Consider the following 24565-nt stretch of genomic DNA (forward strand, 5'->3'; position numbering starts at 1 on the left):
AATAATATAGTTCTAATAAACTTCTCCAAAAACACTCGTGATATCTCCTACCCACACGCTCCCGCTCCCAAAACCCCTCTCAACTCTATCGAAATAACTGCTCCCCATTCCTTTTAAACTCATGGCAGTCCCGCCCCTCAGGAATGGAATGCGTCACTCAACAAGGAAGGTTGGGTTTAACACTTTCCACTCTGGGGTTTCTGTCGCAAGCCAGCCGAGTCCGTTACAACTCTCCTCCCGGTGTGCATATTCCTGTTTACAACCTGAGATAATTGGGTTCAAAGCAATGTGGGGCTTGTGCTTCCCTTTCACCTGATCCAATAGTGCACATTTAGGGCAGGGTGAGAGAAACAGGCGTGAAATCTCAATTGCTTTTGTAAACATTTTGCCAATGAGATACACCCTCATTTTTGCCCTTGCTTGTGTTCTCCCCCATCCCTGCCCTGTATGAGAAACCCTGACTGATGCAAAGCACTAAGGCACATGAACTTTGCTTTTGTTGGCCCTGTTCTTCTTAAGTAGTATAGTAATTTTGTCTTGTAGGATATTGATCTGGATCATTATGATATGAAGGAGGAAGAACCTGTTGATGGAAAGAAGACAGAAGATGATGGCATTGAGAAAGAGAACCTGGCAATCCTAGAAAAAATCCGAAAGAGTCAAAGGGAAGACCACCTAAATGTAAGTGGGGATTAAACAAATGAAAGCATGCTGTAGAATGCATAAGGCATTTCATTTTCTGCACCGTTTCTTGCAGGGATGTATGTACTTTTAGCAGACTTCCGTAAATTTCATAGCTATATTGGGAGGATAAGGTTACAGCCTCCCCATGCTTTCTGTGTATGCACTTATACTACTTATACATATACAGTGGTGCCTCACTAGACGAACGCCCTGTAAGACGATTTTTTCGCTTAATGAAAGGATTTTTCGAGCGGAGGGTACCTCGCTAGACGAATTCGTTTTACGAAAAATTCGTCTAGTGAATCGCGGTTTCCCATAGGAATGCATTGAAATTCAATTAATGCGTTCCTATGGGCAAAAAAAGAAAAAAATATCAATGCATTCCTATGGGCTTCGCTAGACGAATTTTTCATTATAAGAATTGACCCGTGGAACAAATTAAATTCGTCTAGTGAGGCACCACTAGAAAGAATTTAAATCACTTTACCAAAAATGGTTTTTCTACAGTGGTGCCTCGCTTAACGAATGCCCTGCTTAACGAAATTTCCGCTTAACAAAAGGATTTTTCGAGCGGAGGTTGCCTCGATAGACGAATTCGTTTTATGAAAAATTCGTCTAGCGAATCGCGGTTTCCCATAGGAATGCATTGAAATTCAATTAATGTGTTCCTATGGGCAAAAAAAAATTTCAATGCATTCCTATGGGATTCGCTAGATGAATTTTTCGTTATTAGAAAAGACCTGTGGAACGAATTAAATTCATCTAGTGAGGCACCACTAGAAAGAATTTAAATCACTTTTACCAAAAATTGTTTTTTCTATCTTCTAACTTGTTAAATGTTTAAAATTAGTGTCCTAAATTATTGTGTGCCAGTTTTGCAATATTGATCATTAGTAGCCTCCTTTTAAACAGCCTTTTAATGGCCCTGGTACTGTTCTTTTAAGAGTTCCCTTATCTTCTTTTTAGGGCGCAGTCTCTGGGTCTGTCCAGGCTTCAGATCGACTTATGAAAGAACTCAGGGATATATATAGGTCACAGAGTTACAAGTCAGGTGAGTATCTGCATCTTTTATGAACAAAATCATAACATACTATTCTGATCGGGGCTACGATGTGCAAAATTAAGGCTGCAATCCTATATAATGTATGGTAGGGGTGCCCATTGTGGTGCCTTCCAGATGTATAGTATACTTGCTTGTGCTGAACTATCTGGGACATAGCCATGAGTAGACATGCATAGATTTCCATTGTAAATGTGCCCAAATCTGAAACATAAAATATCTGCTATTTGCTCTAGTCCAGCTACGTATTCAAAAGTAATCATTTTTTCATTAATCATTTGTTTTGCAAACTCCAAGCGTAACCGTAACGTTCTGGTACGTTGCGTATTGCCTTCTGATGTCAAAATGGCTATTCCACTCTGGGAATCAATGTGCACAGGTATTGGTAATTTTACTTTTATTTTTAGGTCTGCAAACAACTGCAAAAACCATTCAATGTCTCTGATGGCTTCAGAGCATGCACAAAGTTCACTTTCTGTGGTTGACATACAAATTATATGCTGTCTGCGCGTTCTCCATTCAAATGGACATTCATTGTATCTGTAAACAAAACCGGACACACCTTTATATTTGAAATGTTCAGATGCATGAGATGCATCACAAAAAATATCGAACCCCGTAAGATTATGTGCCTTAAAATGTAATCTGTAATGCAGTGTGTGTTTAAGATAAAGCACCACTCTTTTTAACGCTCGAAAACACTGCTTGGTTGGATTCTCCACAAATGTGGAAAGAAAATTAAAACTGAAAGATATGTCTGGTCTGGACACGCGCTGAATAAAGTTCAGCTTTCCTAATATAGACCGGTAAAGTGTTTTGTCATGAAAAGGTGTATCCTCTTTAGTAAAAGTAAATCCACATGTTAATGGGGTTTCTTTTCCTTTTGCGTTCTCCAAATTTAGCACTTCTATTAAATCTCTTATTTTTGCAGTTTGATGTACAGCAAAAGAACCATCTGCATCCCTGTCTATTTGCATGGACAGGTAATTCTTAACTTTTCCCAAATCTTTTACATCAAAACGTTTACCAAGTTGAGAAATAAACAACTGGTATTCCTTTAAATGTTTACATGAAAATAATAAATCATCAACATAAACAGCCAATTTGACAACAGAATTATCGCATTGTTTGGTAAAAATGCAATTATCAGCTTTCCCCTGCACAAACCCAAATTCAATCAAGGTTTGTTTTAAAGTTTCGTGCCAATTCCTGCCACTTTGATGCAGGCCATACAGAGATTTGTTTAATTTACAAACTACCCCAGGTGCAGCATCTACACCATCCGGAACTTTCATGTATATGTCTTCATGCAAATCGGCATTAAGATAAGCTGTGGAAATGTCACAATGGTACAATTCGCACCCATTTTTAACAGCATCTAGCATCATCAACTTTATACTTTCAAACTTCACACTCGGAGAAAACACATTCTCATAATCAATGCCTTCCAATTGTTGGTATCCTCTTGCTACTAACCTAGCTTTATATCTCATTACTTTATTTTTATCATTAAGTTTTACTTTGAACACCCATCTCGAATCTATGACTCGCATATCAGGTGTTTGCTTCACAAAAGTCCACGTGTTATTTTGATTTAGAGATGCAAGCTCAGAGTCTATCGCTTTTTTCCATTGTTGAGCTTGTGACTTTGGCATGGTTTGTATCTCTTTAAAACTTTTTGGTTCAAAATTAACTTGGTTACAGTATACATTGTTTGCAACTTCTTCTATTTCCTCATCAACAGTAGCAATATTTCTACGTTTAAACAACTGCTCCTGTCGTTTCTGCCTTTGTAGCTGTTGTTCATTGATGTAACGCTGCGGCTGTCTAGTTATTCTACTGGAGCGTCTAAGCTCTGGTAAACTTTCACTGTCAGCTTTTAAATTTCCTTCTAAAACTTCAGAAATACAGCTAGTAGAGGGCTTTGGACTTAAAGTATGGTCTGAGTTGTCCATTGCCTCTTGTTCCCCTTTAAATTCACATTCTCCAATCTCTGACTGATTACTGTCAGGATCGGTATCAACTGGCTGCTCGTTAGCATCAGCTGTACTCTTTGGGGATATTTCTTTAAGACCATCACTATCTTGAAACTCAGCTACACCATCCCAGTGTACTGAAGGTATAATGCTACGGGTAAGGTGAAACTTTTTTGTGTCTGGTAAATAAATGCGATAATTCCCTTGTTGATATCCCATAAATTTACCCGGGATACCTCTTTCCTGCAGCTTCCCTTTAGCTGGGTAATGCATCATAACATCACTGCCCCAAACACACAAATACTTTAGATTGGGACGCTTTCCAAAAAGCATTTCATAAGGTGTTACTGTTAATGCAGAATGATAGGATCGATTCTTTATATGCGTGTAACAGCTCAAACATTCAGCCCAGAAGCTATCAGGAAGTTGAGCATCATGGAGCATTGTTTTTATCCCAGATTGTAGGTTTTTGTTAACAACCTCAGCAATCCCATTCTGCCAGGGACTCCTAGGTGATGACACTTGGTGTACTGTCCCCTGCGCATTTAGGAACTCTTCAAAATCCTGGGACATAAATTCACCTCCAAGATCAGAGTACAGATTTTGTATATTTTTACCAAAATGAGTCTTAACCCAATTGCAAAACTTTTTATACATTTCTAATGCTTGAGACTTCTTAGAGATTGCATATGTCCAAACATATCTGGTTTTCTGGTCCACAAGTGTTAGCCAGAATCGGGACCCTCCAAGTGATTCTGGCAATGGTCCTACTAGATCACAGTGAACCCTTTCAAAAGGCTCTGCTACTTCTCTCATAGTGCTTTTGCCCTTTCGTGCCACCTTAATTTTATGTTTGCAGCATGACAGGCAGTTCATGTAAAATTTACACGGTTTAATCTCTAGACCATGCACCATATCCCGTGTTTTCAAAACATCTGCAAAGTTTTTATGGCAAAGTTTGCGGTGAGCTTCATGTAAGCAGTTTTTATGTGGCTGGCAATTTGCGAACCCCTGCCTGCTCCTATTGGCTACACCACAACAGCTATTGCTTCCTCCTGAAGAGGAGTGAAACTTGAGTCTGTAAAGCCCATGAGTCTGTTTTGCATAGAGAACCTGCTTGTTGGCCCGATAAAACTGGCACATTTTTTCAGTAAATTTAGCTCTAACACCTTGACGTGCAAACTGATAAACCGATAATAAGTTCCCACACAATTCAGGGCAATTAACAACATCTGATATAGTAATATTCAAACTATGCAGTTTTATAGTACCCTTTCCAAGTGAGGGCAAAACTATTCCATTCGCTAAATGTACATTTCCAGTCTCTGGTGTGTAAGTTATGAAGAGACTGCGATTGCTGCACAAGTGCTGTGATGCGCCACTATCGATGATGAAAAAGTCCCAATTACCTCTTTTAACCTCATAAGGCTGTGGTTCTGCAAAGAATGCTTTCGGCTCGGGTCGACTACCTCTTTGCGGTCGCTGCGAAGGCTTCCATGCCTGAGTGGCTGTGTGTCCCTTTTGCGACCTAGAGGAAGTCTTTTTACTCTTTGCTCTGCATTCCAAAGCAAAATGTCCCAAAAGGCCACAGGCAAAGCATTTCTTGTTGGCTCTTAAAGCTACAACATCCCTATTGTCATTTGAATGCACATTCTGCTCTTTGGGAACCGGCATAACAGAGGCGTCTCGCCTGCCCAGCTCTGCCATCAGTTTTGCAGTCACGCCTTCAATACTCAGCTGGTCAGGAGGGACCAAAGCGAGCTGGCTTGCGACTGCATCATACTCTTTGTTTAATGAGCAGAGGATTATAAAACAAAATTGATTAACAGGAACCACAACGTTTCTTCTCAAAAGCTCCAACCTGATTTCCTGTAAATGTCTCAGGTGAGCTGCCAAGTCACCGCCAGGTTGCAGCTTTGCCTGATAAAGCTGGCGGTAAAAAGCCAAGGCTGACGCGGACTCTTTTCTCAAATGGACCGCAGCCAAACTCTCCCACATCTCTTTAGCCGACGTTTTATCTCTGATATATACAACTTGCTGGTCGGACACTGCTAAGTTTATAAAAGCTTTGGCTTTGTTATCCCCCCGTATCCATTCAGGGGTAAGTGGCTGAGGAGGGGTGTCTGTGGCGTAGTTAAACAGGTCCTTACATTCGAGTAATCCCCTCATTCTAAAGGACCAAAGACTATAATTACCATCAGTTAGTTGAGGAAAGGTAAGCGCCGTCTTTTCGCCGTCATCCATCCTGGATATACTTCTGGCTCCTTATTGACCGGCAGATAGCTCAGCTTCGCAGCCCTCTTAGCAAGCAGTTCAAACACCCATGCGCAGTTTCTGGGCCCATAACCGGATGTTGGGCAAAATACACACCAACCGAGTAGCAACAACGGCAGGGTCGACGAAATAACAAAGTCGTCTTCAGTATCTTTGCTTTCTTTTATTTACAACTATATACACCACACTCCTCTACTCCATTCCTCTCATTTCACAACACATTCACCACCACCACACCCATGAACCATTTGCTTAAATACAGAATTCAAAATAGTCAATTACCCAATCACATTACAGTAAGCAAACTCTACCTTCAATTATTCAAATTAGCAAAAGCTCACAGGTGTGCTATCATTCAGAACAAGGTTACAAACACACATCTCTGTGTAGCACCATTGACCACATCAGTCTTAAAGGCAAAACCTAACAGTTTTGCCTTCTTTCCTAGTGTCTGCGCTTTCAAATTCTGAGCTATTCCTCTGTTGCACTCAGTTCGGCATTCATACTTTTAAGAATATTTTTAAAAATGAAATTATAAACATTGTGCACTTTATCAAAGTGTTGCAGGTGAAATACTAAACAACCATCAAACAGTTTGAAATCTGTGTTAAGCAAAAAAACACGCACAAATACTCTCAAATTTCACAGTCCTGTCCACCAGTCACAGGACTCCCTCTCTGAATCAAAAGTCAATTGCAAATTCCCACACAGAAAGAAAGTGTGGAAAACCCCAGCTTTTATCTGAAGAGTGTAATATCTAGTCTGTCTCAGTATTTGCTTACAAATGGCCTGGCCTTGAAAATGCTTTTCCTGAGAAAACCATTCTCTCATGCTCTGTCTCTCTCTCGTTAATCAAATCACAGTTGACAGTTTCCTCTCCCAGCTTACCAGAAAGTCCCTGTGTTGCGTTCCTAGTATGTACTCCGCATTCTGTAGGTCTAAACCACCAGTTGATTTCCTCCACCTCTCATGGCTGCTGCATATTTTTAAAGGCAGCTCTCCCTAACTTTGCGTATGAGGGGCAAAGGCTGAAATTTTCTGCCATCGCTCTCTCTCTCTCTCTCTCTCTCTCTCTCTCTCTCTCTCTCTCTCTCTCTCCCCCCTTAACTAAGAGCTAAAACCTTGTTCAAAGACAACAGCAAGATCCTTCCAATATAATACAATAAGTCACACAGAATCCTCCAGTTCTCTATGTTTATTAGCATATGCCCTCCCACTAGAGGTCAAAGAGAACAATTACCAGACCTTTAGAAGGCATCTCAAGGCAGCCCTGTTTAGGGAAGCTTTTAATGTTTGATGGATTTTTGTATTTTAGAATTTCTGTTTTTTTGGAAGCCGCCCAGAGTGGCTGGGGGAACCCGGCCAGATGGGCGGGGTATAAATAATAAATTATTATTATTATTATATATGAAACTGGCATGCTCCAGGGCTTTTGCCCTATGTTCTCTTGAGAAAAATTGTGCATTTACTTGTAGATTTTCTCCTATAGATCAGCACAGCCATCCAATTATCTGACTCTCCTCTTCATTCTGTATGTAGTCCGGTTCCTGAAATAGCACAGTAGAGGAGTAAAGGACATTGTTTGAGCTACCTCCATTTTGAGTTTTAAGGCTTTTTTCAGTAGTGATTTTTCCACAACGTCAGGCTGTGTCTAGGGGCCTCAGTGGCATTCATAGGGTGTTAATGCTGAGCACAAAACTAGGCATTTGGTGGTGGCAAAGATGTATACATCTGAGTGTGTCCTTGCAGCTGCAGAAATAACACAAGGGTTCCCAGAGGATGTCAAAAACTGTCATTGACTTTTTCGCTTCTATGAGAGTTTTAATTGGGTGGCTACCTTAACTTATAAAAAGGTTAGCTAGATTTTTTTTTTTTATCCAGAGATCTTTATTGAAAGTTCAAAAAGTACATACTTATATGTGCTCTAAACATGATGAGACATAAATAAGAGAAAATGAGAAACAGCACCCGTGTAGAAGGGAAAATAAAGGGGGGGAGGGGAGAACCCCAAACTACAGTGGTGCCTCGCAAGACGAATTTAATTCATTCCGCGAGTCAATTCGTTTTGCGAAAAATTCGTCTTGCGAATCGCGGTTTCCCATAGGAATGCATTGAAATTTCGTTTTTTTTGCCCATAGGAACGCATTAATTAAATTTCAGTGCATTCCTATGGGAAACCGCGATTTGCAAGACGAATTTTTCGCAAAACGAATTCATCTTGCGAGTCACTATCAGATCGCAAGACGCATTTGTCTTGCGAAAAATTAGTCTTGCAGGGCATTCGTCTTGCGAGGTACCACTGTATATACTTTACAAAGTTGTTATTGTACTCCTCCAGATCTTAACCTATTACAGTATTTGTAAGAATGGATTCCAAATATCATTGAATTTGTCCATGGCAAGTCTGTGTTTATATGCAAGTTGTTCATCTGTTGCGAGTTTGTATAAGTCTTCAATCCAATCATAGAAGGGAGCCTCATTTTTATTTTTCCAATTCTTCAGTATCTGTCTTTTTGCTGTGGTCAGGACACGTAGAGTCCCCTCATATTGTCCTTTTGTAGGGTTCCATGTGCTTGAAAATATTCAAGAGGATATTTTGCTCTGTAAATGTAAGGTTGTTCCATACAGTTCGGTTGATGGTTACAGTTTCCTTCTGCCAAAAATATGTCAGTATAGGACAATGAAATAACGTATGTTTTAGAGAAGCATTATCCCTATTGCCTTTCCAACTGTTAGATATCTTAGATAGCCAAAAAAGGGTAGCCAGAATAACTGGAAAGTGCAGCCCACTGAAGATACAGAAAGAAGGAGAGGCTTTTGTAGAGTAATACTTGGATTTATTGAATTGAGCTTTGAGTCTTCTTAATGAATATTGACAAAAAGGTAATTTAAATTGATTGCACACATTTGAAAAAAATTACAGTGGTACCCCGACATCCGAATGTCGAGGACCTTGCTCATTCAGAACTCAGCATCTCTTTGCATTCAACCTTTGTGGAGTTCTAGATCGCTATCTTGGGTTTGGGCGTGGGTGTGTTTTCTAGTAACAATGTAAGCAAGCAACCCTTTTCATTTCCATTTTCTGCAGGGATTTATTCAGTGGAACTTGTAAACGACAGCCTATATGATTGGCATGTAAAACTTCTAAGGTAAGTTCACTTCCCCCCACCCCAACACTGTCCTAAATCAGTGGTTTTGCTATTGATGGATAGCTGGGTTGGTGGGTGAAGGTTTATGATGATGATAATAATTTGATGTCTGCACCTAGGAAAGTTGTATACTAGGTTGCAGATTAGCATATTTGCTTAAGTTTAGGGTTGTCACTCTAGACTTTTTTGTAAGTCGCTTGATTAGCCAATGCATCTCTTTTAAAAAACAGACTTTTAAGTGCTTCTAAAACTGCAGAGGGCTGATACTCTTGCAGGAGAGGCATTCCTTCCCGTTGTGACACAGTGTCCAGTGGTACCTTTCATTCTCAAATTTAATCAGTTCTGCAAGTCTGTTCCAAAACCAAAGCATTCCAAAACTTTTTACTATCTAACAAGACCATTGATCCGTAAAATGAAAGCAATATCAATGTTCTGTACTATAAAATAAATAAGACAATATTGTAGATGATAAAAATTAAAATTATTTTTTTTCTTGCCTGCATCAGTGCAGGTAGTCATTGTTTGGATGGGGGGCTTTTATCCATTTCCACAGTCACACAATCAATCAATCAATCAATCAATCATAAAATGAAAAACAAGCCACAGTCACAAAAATGAAAAAGCCACACAAACAAAAAATAGCAAAAACAAAAGCACCAAATATCACCTCAGAACATTGCAATCAGAAACAGAAGGCTTTAATTATGGTGGGTGCGGGCCTTAAATTAGCTGCTCAAGGATACAAATGGGATGAAACAAGCCTTTATTACAATGGGGGGGGACTTCAATTTGCCGCGCAAGAGTAAAACGGGATGAAAAAAGCCTTAACTACTATGCGGAGGACTCAAATGAGCTGCGCAATAGTGAAAATGGAAGCTCAGGAGCACATTCGGCTTCTGGGGCAAAGTTCGAAAACCGGAACTCCTACTTCTGGGTTTGCAGCGTTCTGGGTTCCGAGTTGTTCGGGAACTAAACTGTTCAAAAACTGAGGTACCACTGTATATTGTCTAAACCTTGTTTTTATTCATACAAGAAGTGCTAAACAAGACACAGCAGCCCTGAATGCTGCATCTCATCTATCCTTCTTCTCACCCCAAAACTCCTTCCTCCTCCCCAAGGCTACAAACTGTTCCTTATGCATTTCAATAAATACATAAGGAGTATTTCAAACTGCTTGCTATCTATCTATCTAACAGATTTATAAACTGTTCTCAAGAAAGAATTCTTCCAAAAACAGTTTAAAAAATACGCACCAAAACATAAAGAAAATAAAAAATTTAAACTGTTTAATTAACATCCATCTTTAAGAATGCAAAGTCTAGAGACTTGGTGGGCATTTTTTTATTAAGTCATACATTCTTTGAGATTCCTGTGAAACAGAGAGTCTTAGGATATGGAATCTGTTCCTCAAGACTCCTACCGGTAAGTCTGCAGCTGATGTGCAGGAATAATCCCTATTCCCTGATGACTTCAGCAGTTCCCTCCAGAGAAACACTTGCCTGCAGCCAGCATGTTCATTAGGACCCTTAACTGCAGGTGGGCCACACCCTGTAAACAGCTGACCTTTCATTCTGAAGGAAATGCTTCACTCAACACGCCTCGTTGTTTGCGAAAGGTAGTGATAACCACTCAGAACTGAGTGACTCAATCCTTCTGCTTTTCCTCATTCTCCATTGGTAGGGTTGATCCTGACAGCCCATTGCATAGTGATCTTCAAGTCTTAAAAGAAAAAGAAGGTGTAGAATATATTTTGCTCAACTTCTCTTTTAAGGTAAGAGAAAAACAGTATCCACTGTGTGTAAAAGTTTTCATTGGTATGTAAATCCAAAGCAAATAATTAATGAGAATTATGTTCTTTAATTTTATTGAGTCTACTTTGAGTAGAATTTGGTTGGATACAATCCCATATTGCAACCAAAAAGAATTGAAATATAGGATTTCAGAATGATGTATTTGCAACAGGGCATCAAATTTAGAAAGTTTTTGACTTTTGGATTTACTTTTTTTGTTCTTAGGATAACTTTCCCTTTGATCCTCCATTTGTGAGAGTGGTCTCTCCTGTGCTCACTGGCGGGTAGGTGTTGGTTTTTTAAACACACACACACACACACACACAGTGTTTTCTTAAGAATAAATCACAAAGCTGTTACATTAACATTTGGGAAGTTATGTTTTAGCTCATGGCTCTGTGGCCACCTGATGTTCCACTGGAAGTCTTATGCAGTGCAAACATCTGTCATAGATAACAGTGACCTAGGAGGTTTCCTAACTTGGCTCTACCAGGATAAGTGTTGTAGTTAGAATCATAGAGTTGGAAGGGACCATGAGGGCCATCTAGTCCAACCCCACAACTCTGCACATTCTTGGGCAGGAAGACAAGCATGGCGTAGCTGTTGCAGGTCACGGCAGCAGCTCCCTCGCCATCCACGTCTCTTGGTCCTATGTACTCCATGAGACAGCACTCCCAAACTCCCCCTCAGAACACCCCTGTTTACAAGTCCTGGTCATGAGCTCCCAGAGACTGCAATCAACTAAACAGAACTGTTGTTTTAATGGCATACTGTATTTCCACCCTACAAATGTATCCAAGGCATCTTATGAATATCCTGAAACAGCAATTGTACAACTAAAGCCATGCTACCTTAGAGTAGTTATTCAAGCAGGTGGCACTGGAAGCAACAATAAAAACCATTTGGGAAGGAGTTTCACAGTTGGGAGTGCAACCCTAGGAAAGCCACCTGCCTCTCTTCCAAGGGTGGGGTAAAACATACAGGCCCTCCAGTGACTGACTCTCCTGCCAGGCTGGGTCATGTAGGGAAAAGCCATCCATAAGGTACCAGTTGGGATGCAGGCGAGTCACCTCACTTTGCAGCTTTCCCTCCGCCCGCCCGCCCCACAGCGCTGCCGGAGCCATGGCATTCGCTCCATAACTCGCACAGAGACTTCTCCTTACTCTTGAGGAAAAAACTGTGTGTTATGGAGCGAAAAATACGGTATTTGATCCCCTGCTAAATTTGCCCGTTTGCCCTCTGACGAAGAAATGGCCAGTCCATAATTTTAATGGTAGGTTTATTGTAGCTGTGAGAGACAGAATAACAACAGGAAAAACTCCAAAAACCCAGAAGACAAAAGTCAGAGATTGATGTTAATTATAATGAGTGAAATAAGTATTTGATCCCCTATCAACCAGCCAGATGTCAGGCAACCTGGTACAGTATCTTCACTGTATGTAATGAGCTTCTGTAAGGGAGAGGTCTTACCTGTAATCCCAGCTCATTGCAGTACCTGTACAAAAGACACCTATCAACAGAAGCAATCAATCCAGCAGATTCCAAAGTAGCCACCATGACCAAGACCAAAGAGCTGTCCAAGGATGTCAGGGACAAGATTGTAGACCTGCACAAGGCTGGACTGGGCTACAAGACTATTGTCAAGCAGCTTGGTGAGAAGGTGACAACAGTTGGTGCAATAATTCTCAAATGGAAGAAACACAAAATAACTGTCAACCTCCCTCAGCCTGGGGCTCCATGCGAGAACTCATCTTGTGGAGTTGCAATGATCAGGAGAACAGTGATGAAGCAGCCCAGAACTACACAGGGGGAACTTGTCGATGATCTCAGGGCAGCTGGGACCATAGTCACCATGAAAACAGTTGGTAACACACTACACCGTGAAGGACTAAGATCTTGCAGAGCCCGTAAGGTCCCCTTGCTCAAGACAGCACATGTACAGGCCCATCTGCAGTTTGCCAATGCACATCTGAATGACCCAGAGGAGAAGTGGGTGAAAGTGTTGTGGTCAGATGAGACCAAAATCAAGCTCATTGGCATCAACTCAACTTGCTGTGTTTGGAGGAGGAGGAATGCTGCCTACGGCCCCAAGAACACCACCCCCACAGTCAAACATGGAGGGGGACATGCTATGCTTTGGGGGTGCTTTTCTGCTAAGGGGACAGGACACCTTCACCGCATCAAAGGGACGAGGGACGGGACCATGTATCTTCAATTCTTGGGTGAGCACCTCCTTCCCTCAGCCAGGGCATTGAAAATGGGTGGGTATTCCAGCATGACAATGACCCAAAACACACGGCCAAGGCAACAAAGGAGTGGCTCAAGAAGAAGCACATTAAGGGTCTGGAGTGGCCTAGCCAGTCTCCAGATCTTAATCCCATCGAAAATCTGTGGAGGGAGCTGAAGGTTCGAGTAGCTACACATCAGCCTCAAAATCTTACTGACTTGGAGAGGATCTGCAAAGAGGAGTGGGACAAAATACCTCCTGAGATGTGTGCAAACCTGGTGGCCACCTACAAGAAACATCTGACCTCTGTAATTGCCAACAAAGGTTTTGCCACCGAGTACTAAGCCATCTTTTGCAAAGGGATCAAATACTTATTTCACTCATTATAATGCACATCTGTCTCTGACTTTTGTCTTCTGGGTTTCTGGGGGTTTTCCTATTGTTATTCTGTCTACAATAAATCTACCATTAAATTATGGACTGGTCATTTCTTCGTCAAAGGGCAAACAGGCAAATTTAGCAGGGGATCAAATACTTCCCCCCTCACTGTACTCTGTGTCATAGAGCCTTGGGACTTTCCTTGTCCCACAAGCAATGCATCTTTGCATGATTCCCCATCCCCATGTCAATATCATGGAGCTCTAGGGATCAAAAGGAGCTGCCTTTGGGTCTTCTGCACCTTCCCACAGACTTGTTGGAAATAGCAGAGGGAGGGCAGAGTTCCAGCTGAACTCTGTTGGCTGAGAAACTGTGTGAGGCCAGCCTCTCCAAAGCCACCAGCTGATAGGGGGATGTGTGGGTGTGAGAAGAGCAGCAGTGGTTCCCACGGCTGTGTGAGAAGAGTTGCTTTGAAAGCAAAGCTCTGTTTGTTTGACATTTAAAAGTTTTGGAGAATGGTGGCACCAGACTTTAGTGATGATCCCCCTTTGCTCAAAGAAGGAATCCAGCAATTGGCCTGTTGTGACCTGTCCCCACTCCACCTTGTCTTTCCTCCTACTGGAAACCTTGGATACTGTTCATGACTGTCAGTTGCCTGTAAGGACCACCTGGAGGTGGTTTTTGTCTTGCTTCCTTCCAACTTTCATACATACCTCCCTGCCGGCTGACTCTGAGAGAAGGTTTGCCCCCTTCCCCCACATTCACACATGACACATAAATGAGGCCATATACCGTGTTTCCCCTTTTTTAAGACACCATCTTATAACTTTTTTCCTAAAAAAAACCACAGGGTGGCTTATTTTCGGTGGGTGTCTTAAGTAAGATGCAAAGTGATACACAAAATAAGGAAAATATTTGGTGTGTGCAAGCAGTTTTGCATTTATTTCTATTCTGCTGCTGAGTCTAGTCTTCTTACAACACAAGGAGGCGGCTTGCCGGGTTGTCGCCCAGCAGCGCGCGCAGAGCGCCCTGAGCCTCTGGGAGCCGGAGGAGGAGGCTTGCTGGATCGTCGTTTTCCTTGTGTTTCCTTGATTTCCTAATCACTTCTTATCCCCGCCCTGTCCCACCCTAACCCTTCCCCAGCCCCTCTCCCACCCCCTCATCCTAGTGCCGTACCTTCACTGCGTGTTCCCTGCTGGGGGGTGCGGTTGGGGGGGGGTAATTTTTTCGGTTGCATAGGCTTCGTCGAGCGGCTTTTTAGCTGCTTGAAGGGGGAGCAGTCCAGAACGCTCCGTTTGCTTGCGCTGGGACCGGGAGCGCTTTAGTGGCCGGGCTAATTTTAAGCTTTTGCCGTGTTTTCCGTGCTCTAGGCTAGCGCTCTGAGCGGGAGCGCTCTAACCGCCGCCAGCTACCGGTATTTGGGCGGCAGGGTGCTGTTTTCGCGCGCCTCAGGCCACGTGTCCAGTTTTAGGGCTGGCTTGTGGCGCCTTTGGAGGGGTGCTGTTGCGTGCGGAGGCTCCCACTCCCTCCCCCTCCTTTGTTGAGTCCATTGACAAGCGGCTTGAACCCGCTTGTCAGCGGTTCGCCAGGCTTTTCCTTGTCTGCGCTCTGACAGCCGCCAGTCAGCTGGGCTCGGGGAGGCTTTTGTGACGGCTGCAGGTCGCGCCTTTTTTGCCGAGGGAAGCGCGGAGCGGCTCCTGGCTCGGTGGCAGCGCTTCCTGTTTGGTAGCGTCTCTCAGTCCTCCGCCTTGCGGAAAGCCGCCTCCTCCTCTTCCCCGCCCCAGTTGTCTCCTTTCCTCGCTCCCCGCCTTTTCTCTCTCTCTCTCACACACACACACAGAGGGAGAGACACCGTTCCGTGCGCACGGCCGCTCAGCCATTCTTTCGCGAGCGTGTCACAAACACCGCTCTCCTCCTCCCCCCACCCATCCTTTCTTGCGTGCGTGTGCATGCCTCCTCTGTGCTTCAGGTCAACAGCTCGGCGAGCGCGAGCGCCGAAAGAGGGCCGAGCGCGCGGTGCTTGTGCCTCCTCCTGCTTCTCCCCCCCCCCCCGCCCGTGTGTGAGGGAGAAATTAGCAGTTGAGGGCGAGGACGGATAGAGAGCTGCATGGCGCTTCAGCAGCAGCAACAGCAGCAACCAGTTCCAGGTGCCGAGCCGCGGCAGAAAGAGGAGGCAGTGCGCGGAGCACCCTGAGTCTCCGGGACCCAGCAGTGCTCTATAGCCCTTTGAATCCTCCTCCTCCTGCTGTTGTGGCTTGGGGCGCTCCGTGCTGTGTTGCTGGGCACTTTGTCGGTCCCGCTGCTGGGGCGCTCGGCGGGAAGTGAACAAAGGTTAAAATTGGTGGTTGTTTTTAAATGTTTCCCTTGTTGTATTTTCTAAGCCGCTGACAAAGAGAACAGCAAAGTGTAACAGTAATAAAATGCACTAAAATGAGGACTGGGTTGTTGTCAGAACAGTGATATCAAAACAGTGAGTGCACAGTGATTATGCACAGTTGGCTAACTTTTTCAGTTACATCAGGGCTGATTATAGAGCTGATGCCAAAGGGGTTTAACAGTTATAAAGCCATGGATTGAATAGCTTGGATGCCAGGGCCTGGCCAAGGCATTTTGGCACCTGAGGCAAACCACAAAACGGCACCCTCCTATCTGCCAGGGAATAAGGGGTGAGGGAAGCTCTACACCTGCCTCACCTGGTCTCACAATAGTCTGTTTCTGTTTGATGCTTTGAGTTCACATAGCTTCTCATTTGTACATTCACGAGCTTTTATTGGTTTGTTTCCAGAATAATTCCAATAGACCAAGCCAATGAGGACGGCTTGACTTTGGCTTACCAATATTTAACCTTATTAATACCCCTTGTCTGAGCGTGCTGTCTAAATGGCTGGCTCCAATCTGAATGACACAAGCAGACAAAACAGTGCTGGGAAGATCCAGATTGTACAGCTCCGAATAACCGTTCTGATGAATATGATTCTAGTACACAAATGCTTGTCTCATAATTAATATGTTAGTCTTTCCAAGGTCTTACTGAAAATCATATTCTCAACTTGCTTTTCTGTCCTGCAGGTATGTTCTCGGTGGAGGTGCATTATGCATGGAGCTGCTTACTAAACAGGTACATGCAGAATCAAAAGTCTTGCTCCAGATTTGTCTGCTCCTATGGAAGTCCTCTGCAGCTGGTTGAACAGACCCCCATTTCAAAATTCTTATAACATCCAGCTGACTCAGAATGGCGTCTTACAGGGCGACTAAAGCAGTTTCTGTGCCAAACTGGGCCTAAACCTTGATTGAAATGAATCTAGAAAATCAATTACCTCCAAGAGTGCCTGAATTGGGTCCACGACCACCCGCTCAAGAATGGGAGATAGCAACGGGCCAGTAGTTACTTAGATTTTCTGAATTAAGGGGTGGTTTCTTGAGTGGTTTTACCACTGCCTCCCTCAAGCAGGCAGAGACCACCCTCTCTTACAAAGAGGCATTAATTGCCAGCCAGCTGTCCCCTCCCTGCTAGTTTTTATCAGCCAAGAGGGACAAGAGTCCACAATGCCATGACCAATCCAAGCATTTTGTCCACACTGTCGATGCAATGGAGGCAGCAAAGTATGCTATGCCTTCTTTTCTGCCTTCACTGCCTTCACTGCTACTTAGGTAAGCTTGATGATTCAGCCAGATCTTTCCTCCAGTTGAGTTTGAGCTGGTCTCCCAACTTGTTAATCACTCTAAGCTCTGGAGGTTACCAGGGAGCCAAATGGGCTCCACAAAGTGGGAGAGAGCACTCAAGGTGATCATGTCAATGTCCTGAGTCATTCATATATTCCAGAGATTGTCCAGGGCTTCAACAGGATTGTCAGTCATATCAGCTGCAAAATCCACATGGAAACCCTTTGGATCCATCAGCCTCCGTGGATGGACCATCCTCATAGGCCCCCACATCTGCAGAAGGGGGAAAATGCTGAAAGCCTCAACAGGAAGTGATCGAACCATGACAATGGTCAATACGCCCCCCAACTTTCAGAGCACCCTGTTCCTGCCCAGTGGAAAAAACAAAGTTCAGAGTGTGCCCCCCCCACCTGCTTTTGAGTGGTGACATGTTGACAGTCCCGTGGTTATCATGGCCGCCATGAAGTCCTGAGCCACCGCAGAGCCAGTCACCTTGGCATGGTTCCCACAGAACCAACCATCTGAGAGTCCTCAACATCACCTCCGAGATCAGCTCTGTCAGCTCAGGCAGGGAGACTGCTGGGCAGGAAGGTGGGCAGTAAACCAGCAGAATCCCAATTCTGTCCCAATTGCCCAACTCCTGGAACACACACTCTAGATCTGCCCCCCCCCAAGCAACTGGACAGTGAGAGAATTTCTTTACACCACAGCAGTTCCCCCTCCCTGACCCTTAAGTCTGGCCTGATGCTGTACTGAGTACCCCAATGGGGACAACTCGGTGAGACCACCCTGATCACCCACCCAGGTGTCAGTGATACAGACCAGATGGGCTTCCTTATCCACAACCCGGTTGTGGATGAGGTAGGTCTTGCTCCGAGCTGCATTCATTCATGCTGGCATTCAGCAACAGCAGCTGCAGACCAGGCAGGCTGATATGACAACCACAATTCCTCAGGTTGGAGGAGGGGCTGGCACACGACACAGTCACCTTGTGCCCCTTACCCAGCCTGCTTTACCTCCTGCACCATACCTCCCCCTACCCTGAACCATTGTGATTGGTTCTCCCCCGCTCCCCTTTTCCCAGGCACATCCCAGTAACAGCCCTGAATTTAAACAATTTAAAATTGGTTAAAGACAAATAAAAATAATTAAAACAAAAACAGTTTAAAATACAAAGTAATCAAAACAAAGTAGCTGAAAACAATTAGAAAGATAGACCAGAATGCTAGACTGTGTGTCACAGTAAATCTTTCTTCCCAGCTATAAGTAATGAGATCTGAGTACGTTTTTAATTTATTAAACAAACATTGTAATTGTTATGAATTTTCATGGCATTTGGAGTCTTGTGATGTGCTTATGTTTTTCTTTATTTTTTGCCTTGCCAGGAAACTTTGACTTTTCCTCTTCCTTGCTCCCCTGTAACGTACCCCTATTTTCTCCCCTTGTGGCAAATAATTGCCATTTTCAAAAGTTAGAACATCAACCCAAATTAACCTGGTCTAGTGTAGAGAGGTCTGTTTGGGATTGAATGTTTCCTGCAAGGCAAGCTGACAAAATGCAATCCTATTCTGGAATTTTCTTTTCTTTTTCCCCAGGGTTGGAGTAGTGCCTATTCTACAGAATCTGTCATCATGCAGATCAATGCCACATTAGTGAAAGGAAAAGCCAGAGTACAGTTTGGAGCAAATAAGGTAAATACACGCCAGTATTCTTTTTCTGCTGTTCATGCATTGTGGTGTAACAGCTAGTGTAAGAGCAGTCCTGGTGCCAAATGTATTGCTTTGCTTTGCTTTGGACCACATCAGCAGCAAGTCCAAGAGGGGGTTGTGTCATCTGGGCCCAGGACTTGCGCCCCAGAGAGGTCACTTTCGTGCCTCCAACGCAGCAAGAAGGCTGTGGTTATGAATTATAAGCTCAACCTGGTTGGCACTTTCTTTTCAAAGCTGGAAAAGCACCAACTAGGCTTGGGGAGGGAGGTGAGGGGCCTCAAGGACCTTGTCAGAGCCCTCCTGCCTCCTTCTCAATGCCACTGCCACCCCTGGAGCTGCTTCTTGCTCCCTGCCATGCCTGGGGCAACCAAAAAAGGCTATGAGGGCCACGTGTTAGACTACCCTAGTATGAATGTGTGTGGCCCACAGTAAGTGATCAAAACAGGCACTCGGTTGGCAATATTTTCTTGACTAGTTGACTGCAGTAATGTAATGTGTGCTGAGGAATGGTTGTTGGGCTTTGGGGGGTTTTAGATGGGGCTTATTGCAGCATAAAAACTGTAACCAGAATGCATCCAGGCTGAGTCAGAACTACTCTGTCGTGGTCAGGATATGTACTTCAACCAATCTTCTCTTTCTTACAGAACCAATATAACCTGGCAAGAGCACAGCAATCCTATAAATCTCTAGTGCAGTTACATGAGAAAAATGGTATGTATGGTATGTATGCATGCTATGGTAAAACACATAGTTGTGTAAGTATAACGTCAGAGGAGAGAAGCCACTCCACTACCCATATGCATGTTTTTCACAGGCACCCAAAGCTGCGCATAGTCTGGTTCTGTAAACAGTGTAATAGCGTGTCAGGAAGTTGGTCATAACTTAACTCCTACTTCCCTGATACATAAACATAATCGCAACCCCCACCAAGGTTTAATCTGAAAATTAGAGCAGCTAATTGATCTCAGTAGACTGGTAGGGCAGCAATTTAAGGTCATACTTTTTGGGGAGGTCTGGTGAATTAAAGAAGTGGGGGGAGGAAGTTAAAAATTACCTTTCTAATAATGAATTGTAGTTATGATTTGGTTTCATTGTAGATCCTATCCGGCCTGGTGCTAGTGGTTGACAATTGTCCCAGGGCCCCTCACGCTGGCCCAACCCAGCTGTGCCACCCTACCACTCTCCTTGCCAGGCTCCTGGACAGCCATTTCAGCAGGCTGTGGTACCACTTCTGAAGAGGAACCAAACTCTGTTCCCATCTGTGGCAGCCAGCTGCCATTTAGCTTCTCCAAAGTGCAGTGCCCTGGCCCAGCAGACCCATCAATGGCACCATACTGAGAGCCCCCTTAAGACTGGTAATTAGGTACTGGTATTAGGTCCTGGTTAATATAAAGGTGGGTTGATAATTCTTTGCTTGCATGTTTGATCATTAAGACCATAGCTGCCAAGTCTCCCGTATTCCCCAGGAAACACCCGTTTTTCCAGCCGTTTCCGGCTGGCAGCCCAGATTTTAAAAAACCCCGTAAATCCCCCGGATTCTTACTGGCCCGGGGAGGCTCCTTCTGCGCACGTCTGGAGTCTCTGGACATGCGCAGAAGCGATTTCTGGCACCGTGGCCATTTTAGAAATGGGCAGAGCATGCGTAGAAGTGACTTCTGGTGCTGCTCTGCCCAGTTCCAAAATGGCGTGCCACGCCGCGCCGATCCCGGATTTTTCTATCTGGGAGTTGGCACCAAGGATTAGGACAGTCAGTCAAGTACGGTAATTTGTTTCCAAATGTTGCTGGTTTTTGCATATCTTCCATTTGCAGAACTGGATTCCTAAGCACCGAGTTACTTATATGTAGACTGAAACACATTAAACAACTCCTGCTGTCTTAAGTGGGTGCTCAGAACACCTGCCTGCACTGGTGTCACAGTATATTTCATAGTTATTAAGCACGTCTGCATTTACAAAATGGGTGTTGCCACCACTGCTGCACATTTGTTAATGCCAAATCTTTTATATATATATATACTTCCTGCAGGCTGGTTCACACCTCCTAAAGAAGATGGTTAACATTGTGGACTTTTCATACACTTGGACCAATGTCAGTAAAAAAAAATCCTTCCAACACAGATTCAACTATGAATGCTCCTACAACAGCCATACTGAAGATTCTAGCTCATAGATAACTAGTGGATAATCTGTTGACTGACACATCCAGTATAAGCTACAGCTGTACAATTCTGCTCTTCTGTCAAGTATCTTCAACTGTCAAGTATCTTCAATTGTCCCCATGAATTAAGCATACCAATCCCCACTCCATTTTAGAGTGTTAATCCTTTAAACTGGGCTCTTGGGGTTTACTAAAATATCAGTCATTAAGATCCCCCCCTTTTGTATGCACTTGTTTTTCCAAACTGCAGACAACTGCAATTTATTTTATTTAAAGCCAACCAAGGTGTATAAAGTTAGTTTAATAATATGTTACGATGTTTTCAGGTCTCATTAAATCAGACTCCTTCCTCCTTCCTCCTCCCCTTGGTCTAAAACTGAGAGCATTCATAGTATTGCCAAATTTGATGATGATGGGAGAACTGTAATGTTAAATTGATAAAACTTTTCTTCTTCTTTCATGGCTGTATTGAGGATACGAACTGTTTCTGGGCAGTGATACCCTTGAGGTGTCATGCTGCTTCAGCAGAGCCAGGCTGTGCCAATAGAACTTTGTGACTAGTCCTATCCACTGGGGCATCAGTTTTTTGCTGGGCTACTTTGCTTCTTGTTGGCTCCTTTGAAAGGAGGAGCCATAGTTATAAAGCTTGAAGTTATTTAAAATACTAGAAACCTTCTTAGGCATTCGATTCTATTAACGGGTTGTTGCAATCATTTGTAGAGTAATGAACTTTAAAAAGCAATTGGCAGAAATCAAGAAGACACTCCTTTGAAAATGTTTTTTTAAAAAAACAAAAGCAACAGTAACAAGTCCCAGGGATCACTTGATTCAGAGTGGTTTTTTTTTAAGAAGGTTGCTATAGTTGTGACCATGGTTTCGTTGAAAAACGAATGGGGAACTGCTCTTCCGTTTAGGAAATGAATCTGGATCTGTAACTGCTGTGGGTCGGTAACTGCTATAACATTGCCTTACCTTTTTAAAAAAATCAGGTGTGATTTTTATTTTTTGGTAGCTGAAATTGACTAGACCTTTTTGTTCACAGGAATTAAGGGTATAAGCACTTTTTTTTTAAAGGTCTCCAGAAATGTCTCCGCCCCTCAGCCCTCCTTCTTGACCTTGGAGGGGGGGAAATCCTAAATTTGTGTTTTTTTGTGCCCAGGCATTTGGTCACATATGCTGTTTTTTGGATTTTTTTTTTAGCTTGGAGGATTGGATTAATTAGAAGGATTTGGCCCTGGTCAAAGACTGTTTCATGCAGTCTTTTAGGGAGTGGATGACTTCCAGCTTCCCTGCTTGTTTGATTGTACATATTATTCCAGCAAAATCCTGTTAGCAGCCATAAGTCAGAGGCCGAATTCTGTAAGCATTCTGCAGCTCCTTTTCAAACCTGAGGCTAAAACTTTGAATACATTATTGAATTCTTTAGTATTCTAATGGACAAGCAGAATAACAGGTACACACTTGGCTTGCTTTTTATTGTTTCTGAGTTTCATTTTTCATTGCAGAATTATTTAGCAGTGTATGGTAATCTGTAAACTTGCATCAAGTTTATGAATAAAGAACCATTTTAAGAATTCTGTTTCTCACTGCATTTCTGGCAGGAGTCTGCTTTCAATGACTGAGTGTGGTATCTTGCAGCTGATGTTTTGTAAACATGAGAAATGGCACACAGTGCTAAAAAGGCAATCTACTATGCTGTACACTAATGCAATAGTTTAAAAAGCATAAAACAGATCATTAGTAGTGGTGTTTAAGTCCATAGTGTTGTATTCAACCCATGAGTAGACCCACTGAAGTAAATAGATATGGCTAACATAGGCTCATTAGTTTCAGTGGGCCTGCATAAAAGCTGCATGTTCACACTTGCAAATGAAGAAACTAAGTTATTGTCTTTTTTGTCACTGAATTAGAAACTAGAAACAACCAAAAGCATGAATCACAACTTGGCGACAGTGAGAGAGCACTGTGACAATTTTAAATGACCTACTTCTCACTCAAAAGCTCTCATGAAGAGTTGGTTTTGTCTTTCAGTCTCACACATACCGTAACATTCTGTGATACAGATTCATATAGACATGACATTAGTAATTTGATGTAATTTAGAAGCCCAGCTGGCTGCTTTAAAGAAAATATTTGAAGTTCTTTATCTGCAGTCTGAGACGATGAATGCAGAAGTAGAAACCAGAGAGCGATGCAGGGGTTGGGGGGTATTCAGTTTACTCAGGGTGGAGTCCCCTCAGTGCCCCACAAAACCTCCTAAATTGCTAAGGCAGGGGGAAAGTCCCCCCCCTGCCCCGAGGGGAAAAATCCTTGGCAGCAGGAAACACTGTACAGATTTATTATATGGGGCATTTTACTTTAAATAAAAGTGAAGTAAAGGGACATCATAGAGGTGTGTGAAATTAAGTGTGGCATGGAGAAAGTGTATGGAGTATCTTGTGATACTGAACCTGGGCTCCCAATGCAGCATAGTATCTGAGGATTCAGGACAAACACACAGTGCTATACAATTAGTTCCTTCAAGAGGTAGTGATCCCCACCAGCTTGGGGACAGACAGACAGACACACACACACACACCCCTCCACTGTCAAAGACAGTATGCCCTGAAATACTGGTTTCTGGGATTCTTGGGGAGGTGACTAGTGAGCCAGAATACTGGACCAAATGTTGGCTGCAACTTTGGCTGCAACAAGACTGCAATCTTGTCCCTTAGTCTTCTCCAAGCTAAATATATCCAGTTCCTTCAGATATCCAGTATAGGAATTTTCTAGTAAACACACAGCTGCAACTACATCCCAGGGTGGTTCTGAGGATAAAATTGGGGAGGAGGAGGACCTTGACCTTCTTGGAAGAAAAGTGGGATACAAGTGTAATGCATGAAATCTCACTTGTGCACAATTTCCTCTACTTTGATACAAATTAAAATAAGATCGCCAAAGAATGGATGCTTATGAATTATGGACTGCAAGAAGATCAAACCTATACATTCTTAAGGAAATCAGCCCTGAGTTCTCCCTGGAAGGACAGATCGTGAAGCTGAGGCTCCAATACTTGGGCCACCTCATGAGAAGAGAAGACTCCCTGGAAAAGACCCTGATGCTGGGAAAGATGGAGGGGACGACAGAGGACGAAGCTACCAACATGAGTTTGACCAAACTGCAGGAGGCAGTGGAAGACCAGGAGTGCCTGGCGTGCTCTGGTCCATGGGGTCACGAAGAGTCGGACACGACTAAACAACAGGCTCTGTGGTTCAACCCACAGCGCCACCCGCGTCGCGCGACAAGTAGGCGAGGCTAAAAGAGGCGGCCATGCAAAAGCCACGCCCAGCGAGCTCTCATTGGCAGCCCGGTCTCCCAGGTTGCTGGTCCCGCCCCCTCTCTCGCTCGGCCTTTCCGTTGCAGTGTCTCTCCGGCCCCAGAGGCGGAGCAAGAGCGCAGAGCCGCTTGGCTGCCGGAAGTGGCGCTCTAGGGTGCCGAAGCTGTCGCAGTTCTGATGA

General features: G+C 43.6%; 1 protein-coding gene across 3 annotated transcripts in view; it reads left to right on the top strand.

Moving 5' to 3' along the window:
• The window catches only part of UBE2Q2 (ubiquitin conjugating enzyme E2 Q2), a 42404-nt gene extending 19762 nt beyond the window's left edge, over nucleotides 1–22642 (top strand). Inside the window, exons 5-13 of one of the 3 annotated variants that reach the window (XM_060279098.1) lie at nucleotides 544–681; nucleotides 1651–1735; nucleotides 9083–9143; nucleotides 10824–10914; nucleotides 11159–11217; nucleotides 16608–16656; nucleotides 18797–18892; nucleotides 19555–19630; nucleotides 20937–22642. In XM_060279098.1, the coding sequence (XP_060135081.1) occupies nucleotides 544–681; nucleotides 1651–1735; nucleotides 9083–9143; nucleotides 10824–10914; nucleotides 11159–11217; nucleotides 16608–16656; nucleotides 18797–18892; nucleotides 19555–19630; nucleotides 20937–20968 (687 nt within the window). In that variant the 3' untranslated portion in view covers nucleotides 20969–22642. The other 2 variants (XM_060279099.1, XM_060279096.1) reach the window with 2 other exon arrangements.
• Nucleotides 22643–24565: the final 1923 nt, after the last annotated feature.

Source organism: Zootoca vivipara, chromosome 9 (genome assembly GCF_963506605.1).
Source record: "Zootoca vivipara chromosome 9, rZooViv1.1, whole genome shotgun sequence".
Taxonomy (NCBI): Eukaryota; Metazoa; Chordata; class Lepidosauria; order Squamata; family Lacertidae; genus Zootoca; species Zootoca vivipara.